Here is an 18,674-nt window from a genome sequence, read left to right on the forward strand (position 1 = left end):
TGCTTGAATGCCTCTGGTGGGTGATAATATGTTTTCCCCCTTCATAAGCTTCCCCCTTCCCTTATCTTTGGATATCTGTATGCATTTCCCCAGAATTTATTTTTTTCAAGTTCCAAACTGTACCACAAATTTTGACACCCTTCTACTTCGATCTCTCTTATCTGTCTGATGGATCTGAAACCATTGGATTCATGTAAACAATTGGGCAGAGCCTATGTCTCAAACCTCAGATATGCAGAAGATACCACTCTAATGGCAGAAAGTGAAGAGGAACTAAAGAGCCTTTCGATGTGGGTGAATGAGGAGAACGCAAAAGCTGGCTTGAAACTCAGAATTAAGAAAGCAGATATCAGGGCACCCGGCCCTCTCAATTCATGGCAAATAGATGGGGGATTAATGGAGGAAGTGACAGATTTTATTTTCCTGGGCTCCAAGATCATAGCAGATGGGGACTGCAACCAAGAAATTAAAACACACTTGCTCCTGGGGAGGAAAGCCATGGCAAAGCTAGACAGCATATTAACCCTGCTGTAGTGTTCGATAAAACTCCCTAATGACATGTTCCCAGGTCTATTTGACCCGGACTGCAAATTGATCATTTTAGGTACAGTGGTACCTCATCTTACGAACACCTCTTCTAACTAACTTTTCAAGATACGAACCCGGTGTTTTTTTTTGCCTCTTCTTCCGAACTATTTTCACCTTACGAACCCAAGCAGCTGCTGCTGGGATGAAGGGGTTTCTTTTCCCCCCCTTTTTTGAAGAAAGAAAAGGGAGGGGCTGCTTGGGGGAGGAAAATTTTTGCAGAGAACAATGTGCTTGCAAAGGAACTGAAAGGGTGTCTTTTTAAGAAAGAAAAGGGAGGAGGGAGGGGCAGCTTGGGGGAGGAAAAATTTTGCAGAGAACAAGGTGCTTGCAAAGGAATTGAAACGGTGTCTTTTGAAGAAAGAAAAGGGAGGGGCGCCCCCCTTGCCTTTCTTCCTTCCCACTCACCCTTTAGCCTAGCCTTGCTTCTTCCACCCGCCCCCTTTAGCTGCTCCTCCTGCCCTCTGTTCGCCTCCCTTCTAAAGTTTGGGATTTTCCTGAAGGATTTGCACGCATTATTTGCTTTTACATTGATTCCTATGGGAAACATTGTTTCATCTTACGAACTTTTCACCTTACGAACCTCCTCCTGGAACCAATTAAGTTCGTATGATGAGGTACCACTGTACTTATATTTGGTCTTTTTGAAAGCTTTTTTCACTTGGAAACATGTTTGAACATTTCTGCACACATTGAAATGAAAATCGAAATGAAAAAAGTAATGCTTATTGGTTTATTTTGCTGAAAAGTCATGAAATTTCAAGTTTCAGATATGTAGGGAAAATGTTTTACAGGGTTAATAAAGGAGAGACATCACCCTGCCAACAAAAGTGTATACAGTCAAGGCTTATAGTTTTCCCAGTTGTAATGTATGGGCTGTGAAAGTTGAACCATAAGGAAGACTGAGCGCCAAAGAATTGAAGCCTTTGAATTATGGTGTTGGAGAAGTCTCCTGTGAATCCCTTGGACTGCAAGGTGATCCAGCCGGTCAGTCCTAGAGGAGGTCAACCCTGACTGCTCTTTAGCAGGCCAGATCCTGAAGGTGAAACTCAAATACTTTGGCCACCTAATGAGAAGGAAGGACTCACTGGAGAAGAGCCTAGTGTTGGGAACCATTGAGGGCAAAAGAAGAAGGGGACGGCAGAGAATGAGGTGGCTGGATGGAGTCAATGAAGCAATTGGCGTGAGTTTAAATGGACTCCGGAGGATAGTAGAGGACAGGAGCGCCTGAAGGAACAATGTCCATGGGGTCACATTGGGTCAGACTAAGAACCACCACCACAACAAATTTTCTTAAACTCTGTATTATAGGATGTTGTTATTTTTCCATTCTTATTTATTTATTCATTCATTCATTCACTCACTCACTCGTTCGTTCGTTCGTTCGTTCGTTTTTTATGCCGCCCTTCTCCTTAGACCCAGGGTGGCTTACAACATGTTAGCAATAGCACTTTTTTTTTAACAGAGCTAGGCTATTGCCCCCACAATTCGGGTCCTCATTTTACCCACCTCGGAAGGATGGAAGGCTGAGTCAACCTTGAGCCGGTGATGAGATTTGAACTGCTGACCTTCAGATCTACAAGTCAGCTTCAGTGGCCTGCAGTACAGCACTCTACCTGCTGTGCCACCCCAGCTCATTCTTAATGTGTTTGTTCAGTAAAACATAGACACACATACTGTACACCTATAATCTTTTCTTCAGGTTCAAAGAAATTAACATTGTTCTTGGGATGTCTGTGGGCCCCATTATGGGATTCCCTGGAGGACCTTACACCTTCTCTGACCCACCTGATGCATTTTTAAGATTTGTTGCCAAGCGAGCCCTTGGGAGTCTCACCTAATCTGTGGCTGCAGCACACGTATCATAAACTATTGTATTTTTTGGAATATAAGACACACCTTTTCAGAGGCTGAAAATTTGGGTGCTTCTTATATTCTGAATGTAGCTTTTTCAAAGCTGTTTTTTTCCAGCCCAATGAGGTGCTAACAATCTTCTCGGCTCTTCCTGGCTTGCAGGCTGTTTCATTGCTACTCTTTCTGAAGTTTTTTTTCCAGGCTTTGCAGATTATTTTTCATTGCTTCCCCCTCCGAATAAGGTTTTTTTCAGCCCTAACTAGGGGATATAATAATGTGCTGAAGCTGACCAGGCTAAGGATGCTAGTCAGATGAATACATGGTAGGCAGATTTTTCTCCCCTTATTTTCCTTCCCAAGTGCGTCTTATACTCGGAAAAAATACGGCAAGTTCTTACTTCAAGAAACAGAGGTTGGTTCCAAAACTTAATTCGTTTTTGGGTTCCATCAAGCAAAGGCTGCATGGGACCATCTGCTGTGAATCACCCTGAATCGAACTTACATCTCACCCATCAACAAACCAAACACAATCATTTTCTGCAGATCCACGTCCATCTATCTAGCTGAGAATCATCAATATTTGAGGAGTCAAATGATAGCAGCTCATCCAGAGGTGGGATTCAAACATTTTAGCAACTGGTTCTTTGCCTGGTTGCTGGGTGGGTGTGTCCAGGGTGAGCGTGGCCTACTCAGCCTCCTGCACCATAGTGCAGGGGGGGTTTTCACCCTCTCCAGGCTCCGGAGGCTTTTTATGAGCCTCTGGGAGGGCAAAAATAGCTTCTCCGGGCTCCAGAGGGTGGAAACGGGCCTGTTTCTAGGCTTTTGGAACTTCCAGGAAGCCCATTTTTCACCCTCCCAGAGCCTCCGCATGGGCCTTGCATTTATCTGGCATCCAAAATGGGCCGCGTGGAGACTCCTGGGAGGGGAGGGGCAGGGTGGGCAGCCAGTTCTTGCAACCACCCTTTCAGCAAACCAGATGTAAAATTAGCATTCGGTTCATCCAAACTGGTCCAAAATGGTTGAATCCCACCCCGATCATCTAATATCGTTTATTAGCTAAGGAGACAGAGCGGGCTCCATGCTATCATTTTCAAGTCTTTGAGGCCGGAAGGGTCGAAAATAGGCCATCAAAACATTCTCGCTTCTCTTCCCACCTTTCTCCTCCTCCTCCTCTTCCTCCTTGGCAGCGGAAACTGCAGTCCTGCTGTTGTCTAAATGGATGAACCGGTGCAGGAAGGCAGCTCTACTGTGTCGGAAGAACTTTTGCTGAAATTCGGAGGTCATGAAGTAGTAGAGAATTGGATCCAAGCAGCAGTTCAGGCTTGCAAGGCACAAGGTGATGGTGTGGAGATTCAGGACCTGGTGACGGACTGAGCAGCTTCCAAAGACCCCTTGTTTGACCATCATAAAGATCGGCAGGTTGATGTGGTAAGGGGTGAAGCAGACGAAGAAGACAGCCGCGCAGCCCAAGATCAGGCGCCAAGCTTTCCGCCTCTCGTCGGCCTGTTGCAACGGAGCGTGGGGATCCTGCAGGGATTGCCTCATCTTCCACGTGCAGTAAATGATGATTGCAAGAGGGAGCAGAAATCCGGAGAGCTCTGCTACCGCCATCAGCGTTATGGAGGCTCCCCGCGTCAGCTGTTTTACTCCAAGGTCAGCAAAGCAGGTGTTGTCGCTGGGACTTCTCAGGATTGGGAGGGGCAAGCAAGCCGCCCCCACCACGATCCAGACGATAGCGCTGACGGCGCCATCGTGCCTGTAGTTCCAATCTTTGGTTCGGAAGGGGTGTAGGAGGAAGAGATACCTCTGGATGCTGATGCAGGTGAGGAAGCAGATGCTGGCGTACATGTTGACGTACTTCAGGTAGAAGCAGAATTGACAGAGGAAGCTCCCAAAGGGCCACCGGTGGTTGATGTAGTAGTACATCCTCAAAGGCAAGGAGAGAACGTGAGCCAGATCGGCCACGGCTAAATTCATCATGAAAACGACTGCTTTGCTTTCCCTCTTGACAAAGCAACCCAAAACCCACAACGCAAGGCTGTTGCTCACCAAACCAGGGATGAATATTATCACATAAGTCGCTGCGTATAAGGAGGCTTGGAAACCCATGGAAGGGTCGGAACAATTTTCAGAAGAATTGTCAGCCGGCATCTTGGTCCGGTCAGCGGACTTCCTGAACGGAGTGGGTGGACGAGAAGATCCCTGGGAAGAACAGGAAAAACAGGAGCAAACGCTTAATTTCCTTCGACAGAAAGACAAGTGAGAAAGGAAGGCTGTAGACTTAAATACACATGCCAAGTTTATTGGTCAAATCATATTGTTACCTAAAAGCAGTGCTCCTATAGGTACGGCTGCGTATGCAGAACTGGTAGAAAAAATTTGAATTTTTTTTCTTTTTTTCCCTTCTGGGCTCTGGATATGTTTTTCCTATCACAGTAAATGAGGTTGAATAACCTCACAGTAAATGAGGTTGCATAATTTTAGAAGGGTTGTCCATGTGTATGTGTGTACATACACATACACTTTATATCGTAGATCAGTGATGGGCTACCAAAATTATTACTACTACACTGTGGGTGTGGCTTATGCATTTTGTTTCAACATCTTTCAGTGCAAATTGAGTGCTCTGGGGTGGAGCTCCAAATTTTGCTACCGGAATTGCGTTCCTGACCGTTCCCGTAGGAGCCCATCACTGTAGATAATGTATATTTTTGTGTGCCTGTGTGTAATATGTATGTATGTAATATGTAATATGAATGAGCCGGGGTGGCGCAGCAGGTAGAGTGCTGTACTGCAGGTCACTGAAGCTGACTTGTAGATCTGAAGGTCAGCGGTTCAAATCTCATCACCGGCTCAAGGTTGACTCAGCCTTCCATCCTTCCGAGGTGGGTAAAATGAGGACCCGGATTGTGGGGGCAATAGCCTTGCTCTGTTAAAAAAGTGCTATAGCTAACATGTTGTAAGCCACCCTGAGTTTAAGGAGAAGGGTGGCATAAAAATCGAATAAATAAATAAATAAAATATATATATAGAATTAAATAGTATATTTTGGATGTTCAGTAATAATAAGATGGGGAAATTGTATCTCTTTGAGGCGAGGAGAAGCCAGGAACCCTAATCCTAACCCTAGGTGTGAGTGACATCCATTTGACCACCTTTAAGTCAGTCACAGGACCTTTAAGCCACCCCCAGTCACATGATCATCAAGCCACTCCCACCTGGTCACATGGCCGGCAAGCCACACCTACAAAACCCACAGTGTGGTAGTAAAATTTTTGCAGCCCTTCACTGAAGTTTATATAGCTGTAGATACTATAATCCACAGTCTGGAAAGATTTAACCTATAGCAGGGTGAAATGTTCTCTGTTCGCTTATGTCTGTGAGCCACACCCACAAAATAAGCCACGCCCACAGAACCAGTAGTAAAAAAATTTAGAACCCACCCCTGTAGTGAAGCACAAGGAAGCGTAAGGTGGCAGTTGATATTATCCTTACACCCTCAGCAAGACCTACCTTGTTGCAACTTCCCAAACTAGCTGGGATCTCCACGTGAGATTGCAAATTTGAAATTCAGCTTCAACTGCAACAACACACGAGCACACAACAGATACAAACTTAAAGTAAACCACTCTAAACTCGACTGCGGGAAATATGACTTTAGTAACCGAGTAGTTGATGCACGGAACTCGCTACTAGATTCTGTAGTATCATCACCTAACCCCCAAAACTTTACCCTTAGACTCTCCACTGTTGACCTCTCCCGATTCCTAAGAGGTCAGTAAGGAGCGTGCATAAGTGCACCAGCGTGCCTTCCGTCCCCTGTCCTAATATCTCTCTCTTAATATATCATGTATATAAACATTGTTACATCTTTGTAGACCACCAATCCATACTTGACAAAGCAAATAAACAATAAATAAATAAAATAAAAGAATAGAATAGAATAGAATAAAATAAAATAAAATAAAATAAAATAAAAAATAAAATAAAATAAAATAAAATAAAATAAAATAAAATAAAATAAAATAAAATAAAATAAAATAAAATAAAATAAAATAATAAATAAAATAAAATAAAATAAAATAAAATAAAATAAAATAAAATAAAATATCTGGAAATTGAGAAAGCTATAATGCTTACCCAACTTTGGTTTGAAGGCGCAGTTTTCTGGCTTCTTTCGCTTCTGCCAAGCTCCATGGATTAAATCACACAGCGGAAGGGAAAGAGTGGCGAACGAAAGGCAAAGGAGCCTAAGTTATAATTATTTTTAACCAGGGAGCTAAAATCCTGCTCTATGTCAAGGGGTGGGTTGACCATGAATGGGAGGCACGGCCATTCATTTTCACATGAGCCAGCTTTAAATGAGTTCTCTTCCTTCCTGTCTGCTGATTCTAAGCTGCTGTAATGATATTTCCCCCCGAAGGATATTCTGCTGTGAGTAATGAATCAGAAGTCTCAAGCTCTCATCAGAAGCCAGCAGAAACACCTCAACCTTCATTTGCAACTGAGAGGCTTCAATTTCTCCCCACTTCCTGCTTAAATGAGATTATTATTATTATTATTATTATTATTATTATTATTATTATTATTATTACTACTAATACTACTACTACTACTACTACAACTACTACTATGTCAGTACAACACAGCAAACGAGATCACTATGCTGGATTTCATATTTCATCACCAGTCGGGCGCTTCCCAAGCACCTAGGACTGCGTGATGTAGCGGCGAATTATCTTTGCCGATCCCAGTAAAGCAGCCTTTTGCAATTGACAGATGGAGAATTTGTCAATTCCAATGGTTTTCAAATGTCCGCTGAGATCCTTTGGCACTGCGCCCAGCGTGCCAAGTACCACTGGGACCACTTTCACTGGCTTATGCCAGAGTTGTTGCAGCTCGATTTTTAGATCTTCGTATTTCTCTAATTTCTCTAGGTGCTTCTCCTCAATTCTGCTGTCTCCTGGGATTGCGATGTCGATGATCCATACTTTCTTTTTCTCCACTGTTGTATCCTGTAATGGCTACCTTGTAACTCTGTAAATAGTTTGTTCCTCTTTCAGCGCTGTCTGAGCCCAAGCAGGAAGTCGCTCCTGATTGGCTCAGACGCGGCCGGCTCTGGCTTTGGCGGGAACCGCAAATATATAAAAGGAGCGGTTTCTCCAGCCAGAGTCAGTCGGTACTCGCTGAATTGTCACTTTACCTTGCTGAGCTGTCACTTATTCTCTGAGCTGAATAAAAGTACCGATTGCTCCAAACCCTGTCTCTGGGTCCACTTCACTGGCGACGAACGGACGGAAGAAACTTCGCGTGCAACATGGACAAAATCCAGATCGGCCAGGCTCCGGAACTCTTCGATCCCGAGAAATCGACATGGGACGAGTACATGGCCACCTTCGAGATCTTCCTCGAGGCGGCGGGAATGCAGGACGCCGAAGCCGATCGCAGACGGGCTATTTTCCTTAACTACTGCGGCGCAGAAATCCGCAGACTAGCCCAAACTCTCACCGAACCAGAACAAGCAAGAGCCACAGCGTGGGACGTCCTACAACAAAAACTGGCGAGCCACTTCAAGCCGACCAAACCAGCCATGGTTTTTCGGCATCAATTCCACATGATGGTTCAGAGGGAAACCGAGTCGATCAGCCAGTTTACAACGCGGCTGCGAACGGTACTTGCTCAATGCAAGTTTAAAGACCCGGAAGCTCGCCTCACCGACGCCCTGGTTTTCGGCATGAAAAGCAACACGGTGAGAAATAAACTCCTCATCGAAGAAGAGCCGACTCTACAAACCGTAATTAAACTGGCGCAAACCGCAGAAGCAGCCGACGCGGCGGCGAGAGAATTGAAAGAGCACGGAAGGCGAGAACTCATTGCAAAAATCGACTCCGCGTCTCCCAGCGCCGTGGAAACAGACAACCCCAGCCAACAAAGTTCCAGCGGAGACAACTGCCTCCTGGTGCAAGACCAGCCGAGACACCTGAGAGCTACTCACCCAGCCCCCTGCGCGGGCTGCCGGGGAAATCACCAGCGCCATCGATGCCCCTTCCGAGACGCTACATGCCGCCGTTGCAACCGGAGAGGCCACATCGCCATCGCATGCAGAGCAACAGCGCCAGAGGACACATTTGCCACACCGCAATACCAGCGACCTCAAAACCAGACCCCCCAAGCGCGAGAAAGGAGACCATTCCACAACGCGGGTCAAAGGAACTACTCAACCGCTAACCGCGACTACTATAGAGGTAACTCTCAATTTTCCGTGAATAACACGGCAACCAAAAAGGGGGCTAAAATTGTTATATCACTGTTACTCAATAACCAACCTTGCTCAATGGAGCTGGATACGGGCTCTAGATATACCATCATGCCCTGGGAAAAATTTAAACTGTATATGCCTAATGTATCTAAGGCTGACCTAAATCAAACCTCTTTGGTGATTAGAGACTTTCAGGGGGGAGTAATCTCGGTCTTGGGAACAGCAAATGTACCTATCGCATTCAAGAATGTTAAATGTACCCTTCCCATGCTTATTGTAACAGGGGCCAAGCACTCTCTTCTGGGTTTAGCATGGATGGAACCACTGGGAATCGAGATTTCGGGTGTGTGTAATGTAAACTGTTATGATATGCCTAACTTTGTGAAAGAGTTCCCTGAAGTGTTCAGCCCCACACTGGGATTGTATAAGGGGCCCCCTATATCTTTCTCTATTGACCCCAAGGTCCCACCAATCAGACTAAAACCTCGCAGAGTCCCCCTGCCGCTCCTCCCCAAACTAGACATACAGCTGGACAAACTCATTAGCCAAGGTATTTTGGTCCCTGTGGAGCAGGGGCCATGGGAAACTCCCATAGTTACCCCTCTGAAGCCAGATGGCTCGTTAAGAGTTTGCGCTGATTACAAATCGACCCTAAACAAGGCACTCCAACACCACCCCTACCCCATCCCGGTTGTGCAACAACTGCTACACTCCCTGGGGGAGGGGAAAAGGTTCGCAAAGATCGACCTGGCGCAGGCTTACCAGCAACTTCCGGTCGATGAACAAACAGCAAACGCTCAAACAATTGTAACGCACAGGGGGGCTTTCAAATGCACGAGGTTACAGTTTGGGGTAAGCATAGCCCCAGGAATATTCCAGAGCATTATGGAACGCCTATTGTCAGGGGTAAATGGGGCCATTCCATACTTTGATGACATCTTAATTGCAGGGGAAAACCAGGAACAAGTAAACAAAAGAATAAGGGAAGTACTTAAGAGGTTACAGGACAAAGGTTTAAGAATCAAGCCTGATAAATGTGTCTGGGGAACCAACAGTATAGAATTCCTAGGATATAAAATAGATGAGGAAGGTATCCACCCCACAACAGAGAAGCTGAGAGCAATTAGAGAAGCCCCAGAGCCACGAGATAAGAATGAGTTGCAGGCATTTTTGGGCCTCCTTAATTTTTATTCCGTTTTTTTAAAGCAGAAGGCAACAGTAGCAGAGCCTCTCCATCGTTTACTCCAGAAGGAAGCCCGCTGGACATGGGGGAAAACTGAACGTGAAGCTTTTTCTCAAATAAAAAATTTATTAACCTCTAAAAGTGTAGTAGTCCAATATAGTGCTTCACTACCCATTAGGCTCACGTGCGACGCTTCGCCGTACGGCATAGGAGGAGTCCTAGCTCACGTTCTACCTAATAAGACAGAGGCCCCAATAGCATTTTTTTCTAGAACCATGACCAGCACAGAAAGGAATTATAGCCAGTTAGACAAGGAGGCTCTAGCATTAGTGGCAGGGGTAAAGAAGTTTCACAATTACATTTTTGGAAGAAGCTTTGAGCTAGTCACTGACCACAAACCCTTACTAGGCCTGCTAGCCCCCAACAAGCCCACTCCACCTTTCATGTCTCCAAGACTAATCAGATGGGCTCTTTTCCTCTCAGGGTATCAGTATGAGCTCACCCACAAGGGGGGGAAGGAAATCAATCATGCAGACGGCCTAAGCAGATGCCCCATAGCAGACTTAGTGGAAGACCCTGTTCCTTCCACAGATGTGTTAATGATAGAACTCGAGGAAAACCCACTAACCACAGCAAAAGAGGTAGCTGCACACACGCAGCAAGATCAAATCCTTAAACAAGTGGTGAACTGTGTTCTAAAGGGATGGCAAAATGATGTTGTGAAACCTGAATTGTGTGATTTTAAAAACAAAAGACTTGAATTATCGTATGTAAAAGGTTGTTTACTGTGGGGGGATAGAGTGATCATTCCCAAAAGCCTAAGGGGAAAGGTACTTAAAATGTTACATGTGGGTCATCCTGGGATTGTCAGGATGAAGAGCCTGGCAAGGGGGCATTTATGGTGGCCAGGGCTGGATGCTGATATTGAAAATTGGGTTTCAAAGTGTGATCCGTGCCAAGAGTCACGACCCAGTCCCCCCAAAACAACTCCGGCTGAGTGGGAACAGCCTGCTGGTCCTTGGTCTAGAATCCACATTGATTTTGCTGGCCCAGTGGGGTCTCAGTATTTTTTAATAGTGGTTGATGCTTTCTCCAAATGGTTGGAAATAATAGCAATGAACAACATAACCACAAGTGCCACTATCAAGGTATTGAGCAGACTGTTTGCATCCCATGGTTGCCCAGATCTCTTAGTGTCTGACAATGGGCCACAGCTAACAGCCAGGCAATTCGAATTGTTCCTAGATGGCCTAGGGGTCAGGCATGCCCTCATCTCGCCTTATTCGCCCTGGGCTAACGGATTGGCAGAACGTTACGTACGGGTGGCAAAGGAGGCATTGCGCAGATCAGGCCCTGGGGATGTGCAACAGAACTTGGACCAATTCTTACTCACCCAACACATTACCCCTAACTCGCACACACATGTAAGCCCTGCAGAGTTATTGATGGGAAGGAAGTTGAGGTCACCACTAGACAGGTTAAACCCAAGGTTCTGTGTTAACAATAACCAAATGTGTACAAAACCTGAAAGAGAAATGTATTTGGGACAAAATGTATATGTAAAGAGTTTTGATGGAAATGTAAACTGGATGAAGGGAATTATTGTTAAGCAAAATGCACCTAAGACCTATGTTGTTAAACTAGAGGATGGTCGTTTGTGGAAACGACACATAGACCACATTCGGAAGCGAACAGAAAATCAATTGCCACAAACCGCTGACATGGACTCTCCCCCTTCAACAGACTTTAGTACGTTGCCCGAAATAAGAGACACGCAAAGAGACTTATCGGGCCAGGGGGAACCATCCAGCGACGCCGAACCATCCTCGTCCTCCGAAGCCTTCGTTGGGCCCACCAGGCCAAGTCCGCAACACCGGGAGAACAGCGGCGAGCCATCCTCCACAGTCGGTGGCGAAGGAGAAATTGAACTGCGCAGGTCAGCGCGAGCTCCTCAGAGGCCCCACCGATTGGACGACTTTGTCACATGGCTTTCTTGATGGATGTGTCCAACTATGAGGGGAGGGGTGTTGTATCCTGTAATGGCTACCTTGTAACTCTGTAAATAGTTTGTTCCTCTTTCAGCGCTGTCTGAGCCCAAGCAGGAAGTCGCTCCTGATTGGCTCAGACGCGGCCGGCTCTGGCTTTGGCGGGAACCGCAAATATATAAAAGGAGCGGTTTCTCCAGCCAGAGTCAGTCGGTACTCGCTGAATTGTCACTTTACCTTGCTGAGCTGTCACTTATTCTCTGAGCTGAATAAAAGTACCAATTGCTCCAAACCCTGTCTCTGGGTCCACTTCATCCACGATCCCAATGTCTGGTGTGTTATGCTTCAGAATTCGGGCAGTCTGAAGTCGGAAGTCCCACAGTAGTTTTGCTTGCTCATTTTTGACCACTTTTTCGGGCTTATGATCCCACCAGTTCTTTGCCACTGGTAAATGGTAGTTCCGGCACAAGTTCCATTATTATTATTATTATTATTATTATTATTATTATTATTATTATTATTATTATCATTATTATTATCATCATCATCATCATCATCATCATCATCATCATATATTGTATGGCATCTTCACATCCTATTTCAATAAAAACACAAGAGATAAAAATACAAAATATAACACATCAATTTATGCCTAGATTTACCTGTTTCACTCCAGAGGGCAGGCTACATTGCACAATATTGGCAGTTGGAAATTATTAATGATGATGATGATATAATAATAATAATAATAATAATAATAATAATAATAATAATAATAATAACTGGAAAGAAGAGCAACCAAGATGATTAATGGACAAGAGGCTAAATAAAATATAAAATAATAAAATAAAATAAAAATAAAATACAACTAGAAACAGAGGTTCTTCACATAGTATTTGCTAAAATCCTCTAAGTCAATCCATTTCTATTTTGGGTCTGTTTGTTTACAGACTATTTTTAATACCTTCGTGTCTCAGCTGTTGTGTGTGTATAGAGGGGAATCAAATGGTTCAGTATTCCTTGAAACTTCCCACCCTGTTCTTTTCTTCCTCCTACTGCTGATTCATCCAAACCCTTCTTGAGCTAAGTAGCCTGAGTTGGGTGTTGGCGTAATGATTATAATGATTCAAAGGGTCACACGACCCTTCTCTGGTTGATAGTCCAACATTCTGATTTTTCCCAAACTTTGCTTTGAGAGTTTTACGGATGGTTTTCATTTGTTTATATTTTTAGCGATGTTTTCCATTGTACCATTAGTAGAGACTTTTCCCCTACATTCCTGCTCTGGGAGAGAACTTCTTTTCTGCAATGTGGGATAACGACCTCTTTTTAAAAATGTGTAAACAAACAGTCACGTAACCCATCCTCCCCAAAAAATAATAATCGTGACTCCCCAACCAGGAAACCGATGGGAAGTTGGTGGACCTTGACCTAAACTTCAAAACTTGTGAAACAATACAAGTTCAACCTAAGTAAGCATGCAGAGAAAGATTCTTGAGTCTAAAAATTGCATTTGCAGAACAATTTTTTATGGAGATTTTCAATAATCTGGCTCAGGGTTGTCCCAAAGGTGGTTTTCCAAAAGGTAACTGGACTTAATTGGGTCTTTTCCCCTTAAAACGTTTCGCTTCTCATTCAAGAAAGTTTTTTAGTTTCAGAATAGATAGAATAGAATTCTTTATTGGCCAAGTGTGATTGAACACACAAGGAATTTGTCTTGGTGCATATGCTCTCAGTGTACATAAAAGAAAATATACATTTCTCAAGAATTATGAGGTACAACACTTAATGATTGTCATAGGGGTCAAATAAGCAACGAAGAAACAATATTAATAAAAATCTTAAGGATATAAGCAACAATTTACGGTCATACAGTCATCAGTGGGGGGAAATGGGTGATAGGAATGATGAGAAAAAACTAGTAGTAATAGTAGTGCAGATTTAGTAAATAGTTTGACAGTGTTGAGGGAATTATTTGTTTAGCAGAGTGATGGTGTTTGAAAAAAAAAACTGTTCTTGTGCCAAGTTGTCTTGGTGTGCAGTGCTCTGTAGCCACATTTTGAAGGTAGGAATTGAAACAGTTTATGTCCAGGATGCAAGGGGTCAATAAATATTTTCACAGCCCTCTTTTCGACTCATGCAGTATGCAGGTCCTCAATGGAAGGCAGGTTGGCAGCAATTGGTTTTTTTGCAGTTCTAATTATCCTCTGAAGTCTCTGTCAGTCTTGTTGGGTTGCAGAACCAAACCAGACAGTTGTAGAGGTGCAGATGACAGACTCAATGATTCCTCTATAGAACTGTAGTAGAAGCTCCTTGGGCAGTTTGAGCTTCTTGAGTTGGCACAGAAAGAACATTCTTCGTTGCGAATGGATGAGAAGCGAAAGGTTTTCAAGAAAAAAAAACCCCAAGAAGTTCAGTAGCCTTTGAGATTTATCAGAACAACTATGGTAACAATATCTTGTCAGTCTGAATGTGTCTTCTTTCCTCTTTCTTTTATCTTGATGAAAATGAAGATGAACAAGATGCTTTCCGAAGCACAAATCATATTCTTGATCTGTAGCCAGTTTATCATCAGATCTTGTCTCTGTTGTTCTACACCAGCTATGCTGGAGAATTCTAAGAACTGAAGTCCTCAAGTCTTAAAGTTGCCAAGTTTGAAGACCCCTGTTCTACACTCTCTATAGCTTATTACAGAGGCAAAATGAGGATCAGCAGTGAAGGTGCCCCAAAGTACACCCCATAATTTTTTGCCAGTTCACAGAGAAAAGTCCTAACTCTGTAGGAACTCTGGGTCTTTTCGGATTTCTTGATCACCACAAAGCAAAAGAAACTCAAAAGAGAAAATAATAATAATAAGCATACTCATGCAGGAAGTTAGCACCCAACCCACTCCTAGAAAAATGAAATATTTTGAGAAATATTAAAAAGACAGAATATTATACTTCTCTGGATGAGAAATGGAGAAACATGTTTTTTGAGGCAGAAAGTAGTCTCACTCTTAATAGGCCCCACCAGTGAAGGACGGCAATTTTTTTTACTACCAAACTGTGGCCGTGGCTTATTTTGTGGGTGTGGCTTGCCAGCCATGTGACCAGGTGGGAGTGGCTTGACGATCATGTGATTGGGGGGTGGCTTAAAAGTCATGTGATTGGCTTAAAGGTGGCCAACTTGACATCCCTCATGTCAAGGGTTTGGGTTAGGGTTAGGGTGCCTGGCCTCTCCTCGCCTCCAAGAGATACAATTTCCCTTACTGTTACTAAACATTCAAAATATACTATTTAATTCTATGTATACAGTATATGCCATATGTGTACATATATATTACACACAGGCACACAGAAATATATATTATCTTCTAAAATTATACACATTCAACCTCATTTATTGCAATAGGAAAAACACCCAGAGCCCAGAAGGGAAATTTTTTTTTCTACCGGTTCTGTGTACCTGACCAAAGTTTTTCTACAATTCTGCGTACCTGTAGGAGTCCATCACTGGCCCCCACCCTCCTCCATAGCCCACAGCAGTTGTCCCATAAGAGGTAAAGAGATAGCTAGGTCTATTCATAGGCAAATGCTCTCACCCAAGATCCAACAAAGGGAGGATTGATTGATTGATTGATTGATTGATTGATTTGTTTGTTGATTGATTGATTGGATTTGTATGCCGCCCCTCTCCGGAGACTCGGGGCGGCTAACAGCAACAATAAAACAGTGTACAATAGTAATTTGGTATTAGAAATGATTAAAAATCCATTAATATAAAAACCAAACATACATACATACATACCATGCATAGAATTGTAAAGGCCTAGGGGGAAAGAGGATCTCAATTCCCCCATGCCTGGTGGCAGAGGTGGGTTTTAAGTTGTTTACGTAGGCAAGGAGGGTGGGGGCAGTTCTAATCTCTGGGGGGAGTTGGTTCCAGAGGGCCAGGGCCGCCACAGAGAAGGCTCTTCCCCTGGGTCCATCTACCCATCTACCAACAGAACTCACCACATGGCACTTGGGAAGATTACATCACCCAGCAGGCTCAACCAAGCTTGGGACTCGGGACAAAATGCAGATGGACATTTCTTCCAACATTCAAAAACTGCACTTTTAAGGAAGAAGCGAACTGTGGGAGATATTTCAATGACACAGTAGTTTCTGGAGCATTGTCACTTAGGGGATCAAAGCGGTATGGATTGTGGTATCTTTGACTTAAGGCTGTTATCCTCAGGGATCAACCCTGCAAAGGATCGGATAAGTCTTAGGGCAGAGACATCACATCTGGACTAGACAAATTCAGACAGCCACTAAAGGCAAAGGGGAGAAGAGAATATTCTTAATACAGTGATACCTTGTCTTACAAACTTAATTGGTTCCGGGACGAGGTTCTTAAGGTGAAAAGTTTGTAAGACGAAACAATGTTTCCCATAGGAATCAATGGAAAAGCGATTAATGCGTGCAAGCCCACAATATCCCCCCTTTTGCCAGCCGAAGCGCCCATTTTTGCGCTGCTGGGATTCCCCTGAGGCTCCCCTCCATGGGAAACCCCACCTCCGGACTTCTGTGTTTTTGTGATGTTGCAGGGGAATCCCAGCAGAGGAATCCCAGCATCGCAAAAACGAGCGCTTCGCTGGCAACAGAAGTCTGGAGGTGGGGTTTCCCAGTGAAGGGAGCATCAGTGAAATCGCAGCATCACAAAAACACCGAAGTCCTCGAAATCCCACCTGCGGACCTCTGTGTTTTTGTGATGCTGCGATTTCACTGAGGCTCCCCTCGCTGGGAAACCCCACCTCTGGACTTCCATTGCCAGCGAAGCGCTCGTTTTTGCAATGCTGGGATTCCCCTGCAGCATCACAAAAACACGGAAGTCCGGAGATAGGGTTTCCCATGGAGGGGAGCCTCAGGGGAATCCCAGCAGCGCAAAAACGGGTGCTTCGCTGGCAACGGAAGTCTGGAGGCGGGACATCCCAGTGGCAGTGGTGGGTTTGTAAGGTGAAAATAGTTTGTAAGAAGAGGCAAAAAAATCTTAAACCCCGGGTTTGTATCTCGAAATGTTTGTATGACGAGGCGTTTGTAAGACGAGGTATCACTGTATTTTATTTATTAGATTTGTATGCCGCCCCTCTCCGAAGACTCCCAAGATTTGTTTCTTTTTAGAGCTGCCTAGTATTTTTCTTCTGCATTTTTGCATCCCAAACCTGGTAGATCTTAGATGCTCAGAGACATACTCGATCCCAGTTTAAATGAACACTGACTGCCAAGAAAAGAATAAACTGGAACTTGACCCTAATTGTTTCTGGACAAATGTCATTTTTCCTTTGTCATTTTCCTTTCAGAAGTCACAATTAGCTGTTCAGTCCAACAAGGAGGGGATGGAAATCTTTAACAAGATTTGATAAAGGTTCCTCTTTTATTTGGTTAAGTGCTGTTTTCCCACCAGATTTTTAAAAAAAAACCCTGAAAGAGATCTTAATCATTACAACAATATAAAGCAGCACATTGTGAAGTTCAAGAGTGAAATGTGCCAGTTCCTAAAACTAAGAAGTCTTTCCGAAGAAAAGAACTGAGCCTCGCTGCGGAATGGATTTCCTTGGCAGGAAAACCTTGTTTTTCACTTTAAATCTATGATATGGGTGAAATTATTTAAGGGTGGGGCTTACTGCTGATTTGCAAAGCATTCCGAAGCTCTGAAACCCATTTCTGCATCTGCAATAATTAATAATAATAATAATAATAATAATAATAATAATAATAATAATTTATTAGATTTGTATGCCGCCCCTCTCCGAAGACTTGGGGCGGCTCACAACAATAATAAAAACAATATTATAGCAAAACAAATCTAACATTAAAAAAGAGGCATATAAAACCCTATCATATTTAAAAACCAAACAACACATACATACCAAACATAAAATATAAAGAGCCTGGGGGAAAGGTGTCTCAGCTCCCCCATGCCTGGCGGTATAGATGGGTCTTGAGTAGTTTACGAAAGACAATAATTGAATTCTTTCCTGCAAATTCACACTTTGAGACCTGGCTATAAGGATACCCCAGTGTGCAGCTTTCCCCCCTCTCATTCTGGATTTTAGGAAAACAGCCTTACCTCATAGCAGTTTGTGCTCCTTCAAGAGATGATGACCGCAGAAAGTCATAAGCCATGAAAAGCAACAGACGCCTCCTTTGAACATTGATGCTTTCCTCATTTCACTCACAAGAATTCCCAGGCAGTTTCAACCTCTCCGTGGCGATCTCGAAGGCCGAGGAGGGTCTTGAAAAGTTTTTCAGAAAGACGAATGAACGTCCAGAGCTGTGACTGTACGGAAGGAAATCCTGTTTGTCGTTTCTCTGCCCACTTAAAATATAGCCACAGCTTTCTGGAGAAACGCCAAAACAACCGATGACATCACAACGAGAGCGTGGCCTTGAAAAATTGCCCACTTTTTCACACCACATCCAAGTTTGCCGTGTCTGCCTGCTTTTTTTGTTTCTTTTAACTTTTTAGACATTAATTTTATTAAAAATGAATGCAGTCTAATGCAAAATAAGGAGAAAGAGAATAAAAATACCCCTGCATATCCATAATATGGATATGGGGGGAAAATCAAAAAGAAAAATTATATAAAATTGCTGTACAGTGTTCCCTCGATTTTCGCGGGTTCGAACTTCGCGAATAGCCTATACCACGGTTTAAAAAAAAAAATTAATTAAAAAATATTTCGCAGGTTTTTTTCTATACCACGGTTTTTCCTGCCCGATGACGTCATATGTCATTGCCAAACTATTAATTTTTGCAAATAAATAACAAAAAAAATAATT

The 18,674-nt window shown here is 43.7% G+C and overlaps 1 protein-coding gene across 2 annotated transcripts; it reads right to left on the reverse strand.

The window, feature by feature from the left end:
• Nucleotides 1–1,306: 1,306 nt before the first annotated feature.
• LOC139171509 (putative P2Y purinoceptor 10) lies at nucleotides 1,307–18,166 on the reverse strand. 2 transcript variants are annotated; one of them, XM_070759798.1, is made up of 4 exons: nucleotides 17,962–18,065; nucleotides 8,417–8,425; nucleotides 6,579–6,618; nucleotides 1,307–4,640 (listed from the first exon to the last, which is right to left on the reverse strand). In XM_070759798.1, exons 1-4 carry the CDS (start codon nucleotides 18,015–18,017, stop codon nucleotides 3,495–3,497), a joined length of 1,251 nt encoding a protein of 416 aa, XP_070615899.1. In that variant the 5' UTR covers nucleotides 18,018–18,065; the 3' UTR covers nucleotides 1,307–3,494. The 2 variants fall into 2 exon arrangements, with proteins under 2 accessions (XP_070615899.1, XP_070615898.1); XM_070759797.1 differs by lacking the exons at nucleotides 6,579–6,618; nucleotides 8,417–8,425 and having other exon boundaries at nucleotides 17,962–18,166.
• Nucleotides 18,167–18,674: the final 508 nt, after the last annotated feature.

This window comes from Erythrolamprus reginae, chromosome 8 (genome assembly GCF_031021105.1).
Source record: "Erythrolamprus reginae isolate rEryReg1 chromosome 8, rEryReg1.hap1, whole genome shotgun sequence".
Lineage (NCBI taxonomy): Eukaryota > Metazoa > Chordata > Lepidosauria > Squamata > Dipsadidae > Erythrolamprus > Erythrolamprus reginae.

What these genes read in the sequence shown, in the direction of transcription:
- LOC139171509 (XM_070759798.1), bottom strand. Translation starts at nt 18,017, where the DNA reads ATGGCTTATGACTTTCTGCGGTCATCATCTCTTGAAGGAGCACAAACT. An exon ending in CGCCTTCAAACCAAAGTTGG is followed by an intron (nt 4,641 to 6,578) that starts GTAAGCATTATA and finishes TGTTCTTCCCAG; the next exon opens with GGATCTTCTCGTCCACCCAC.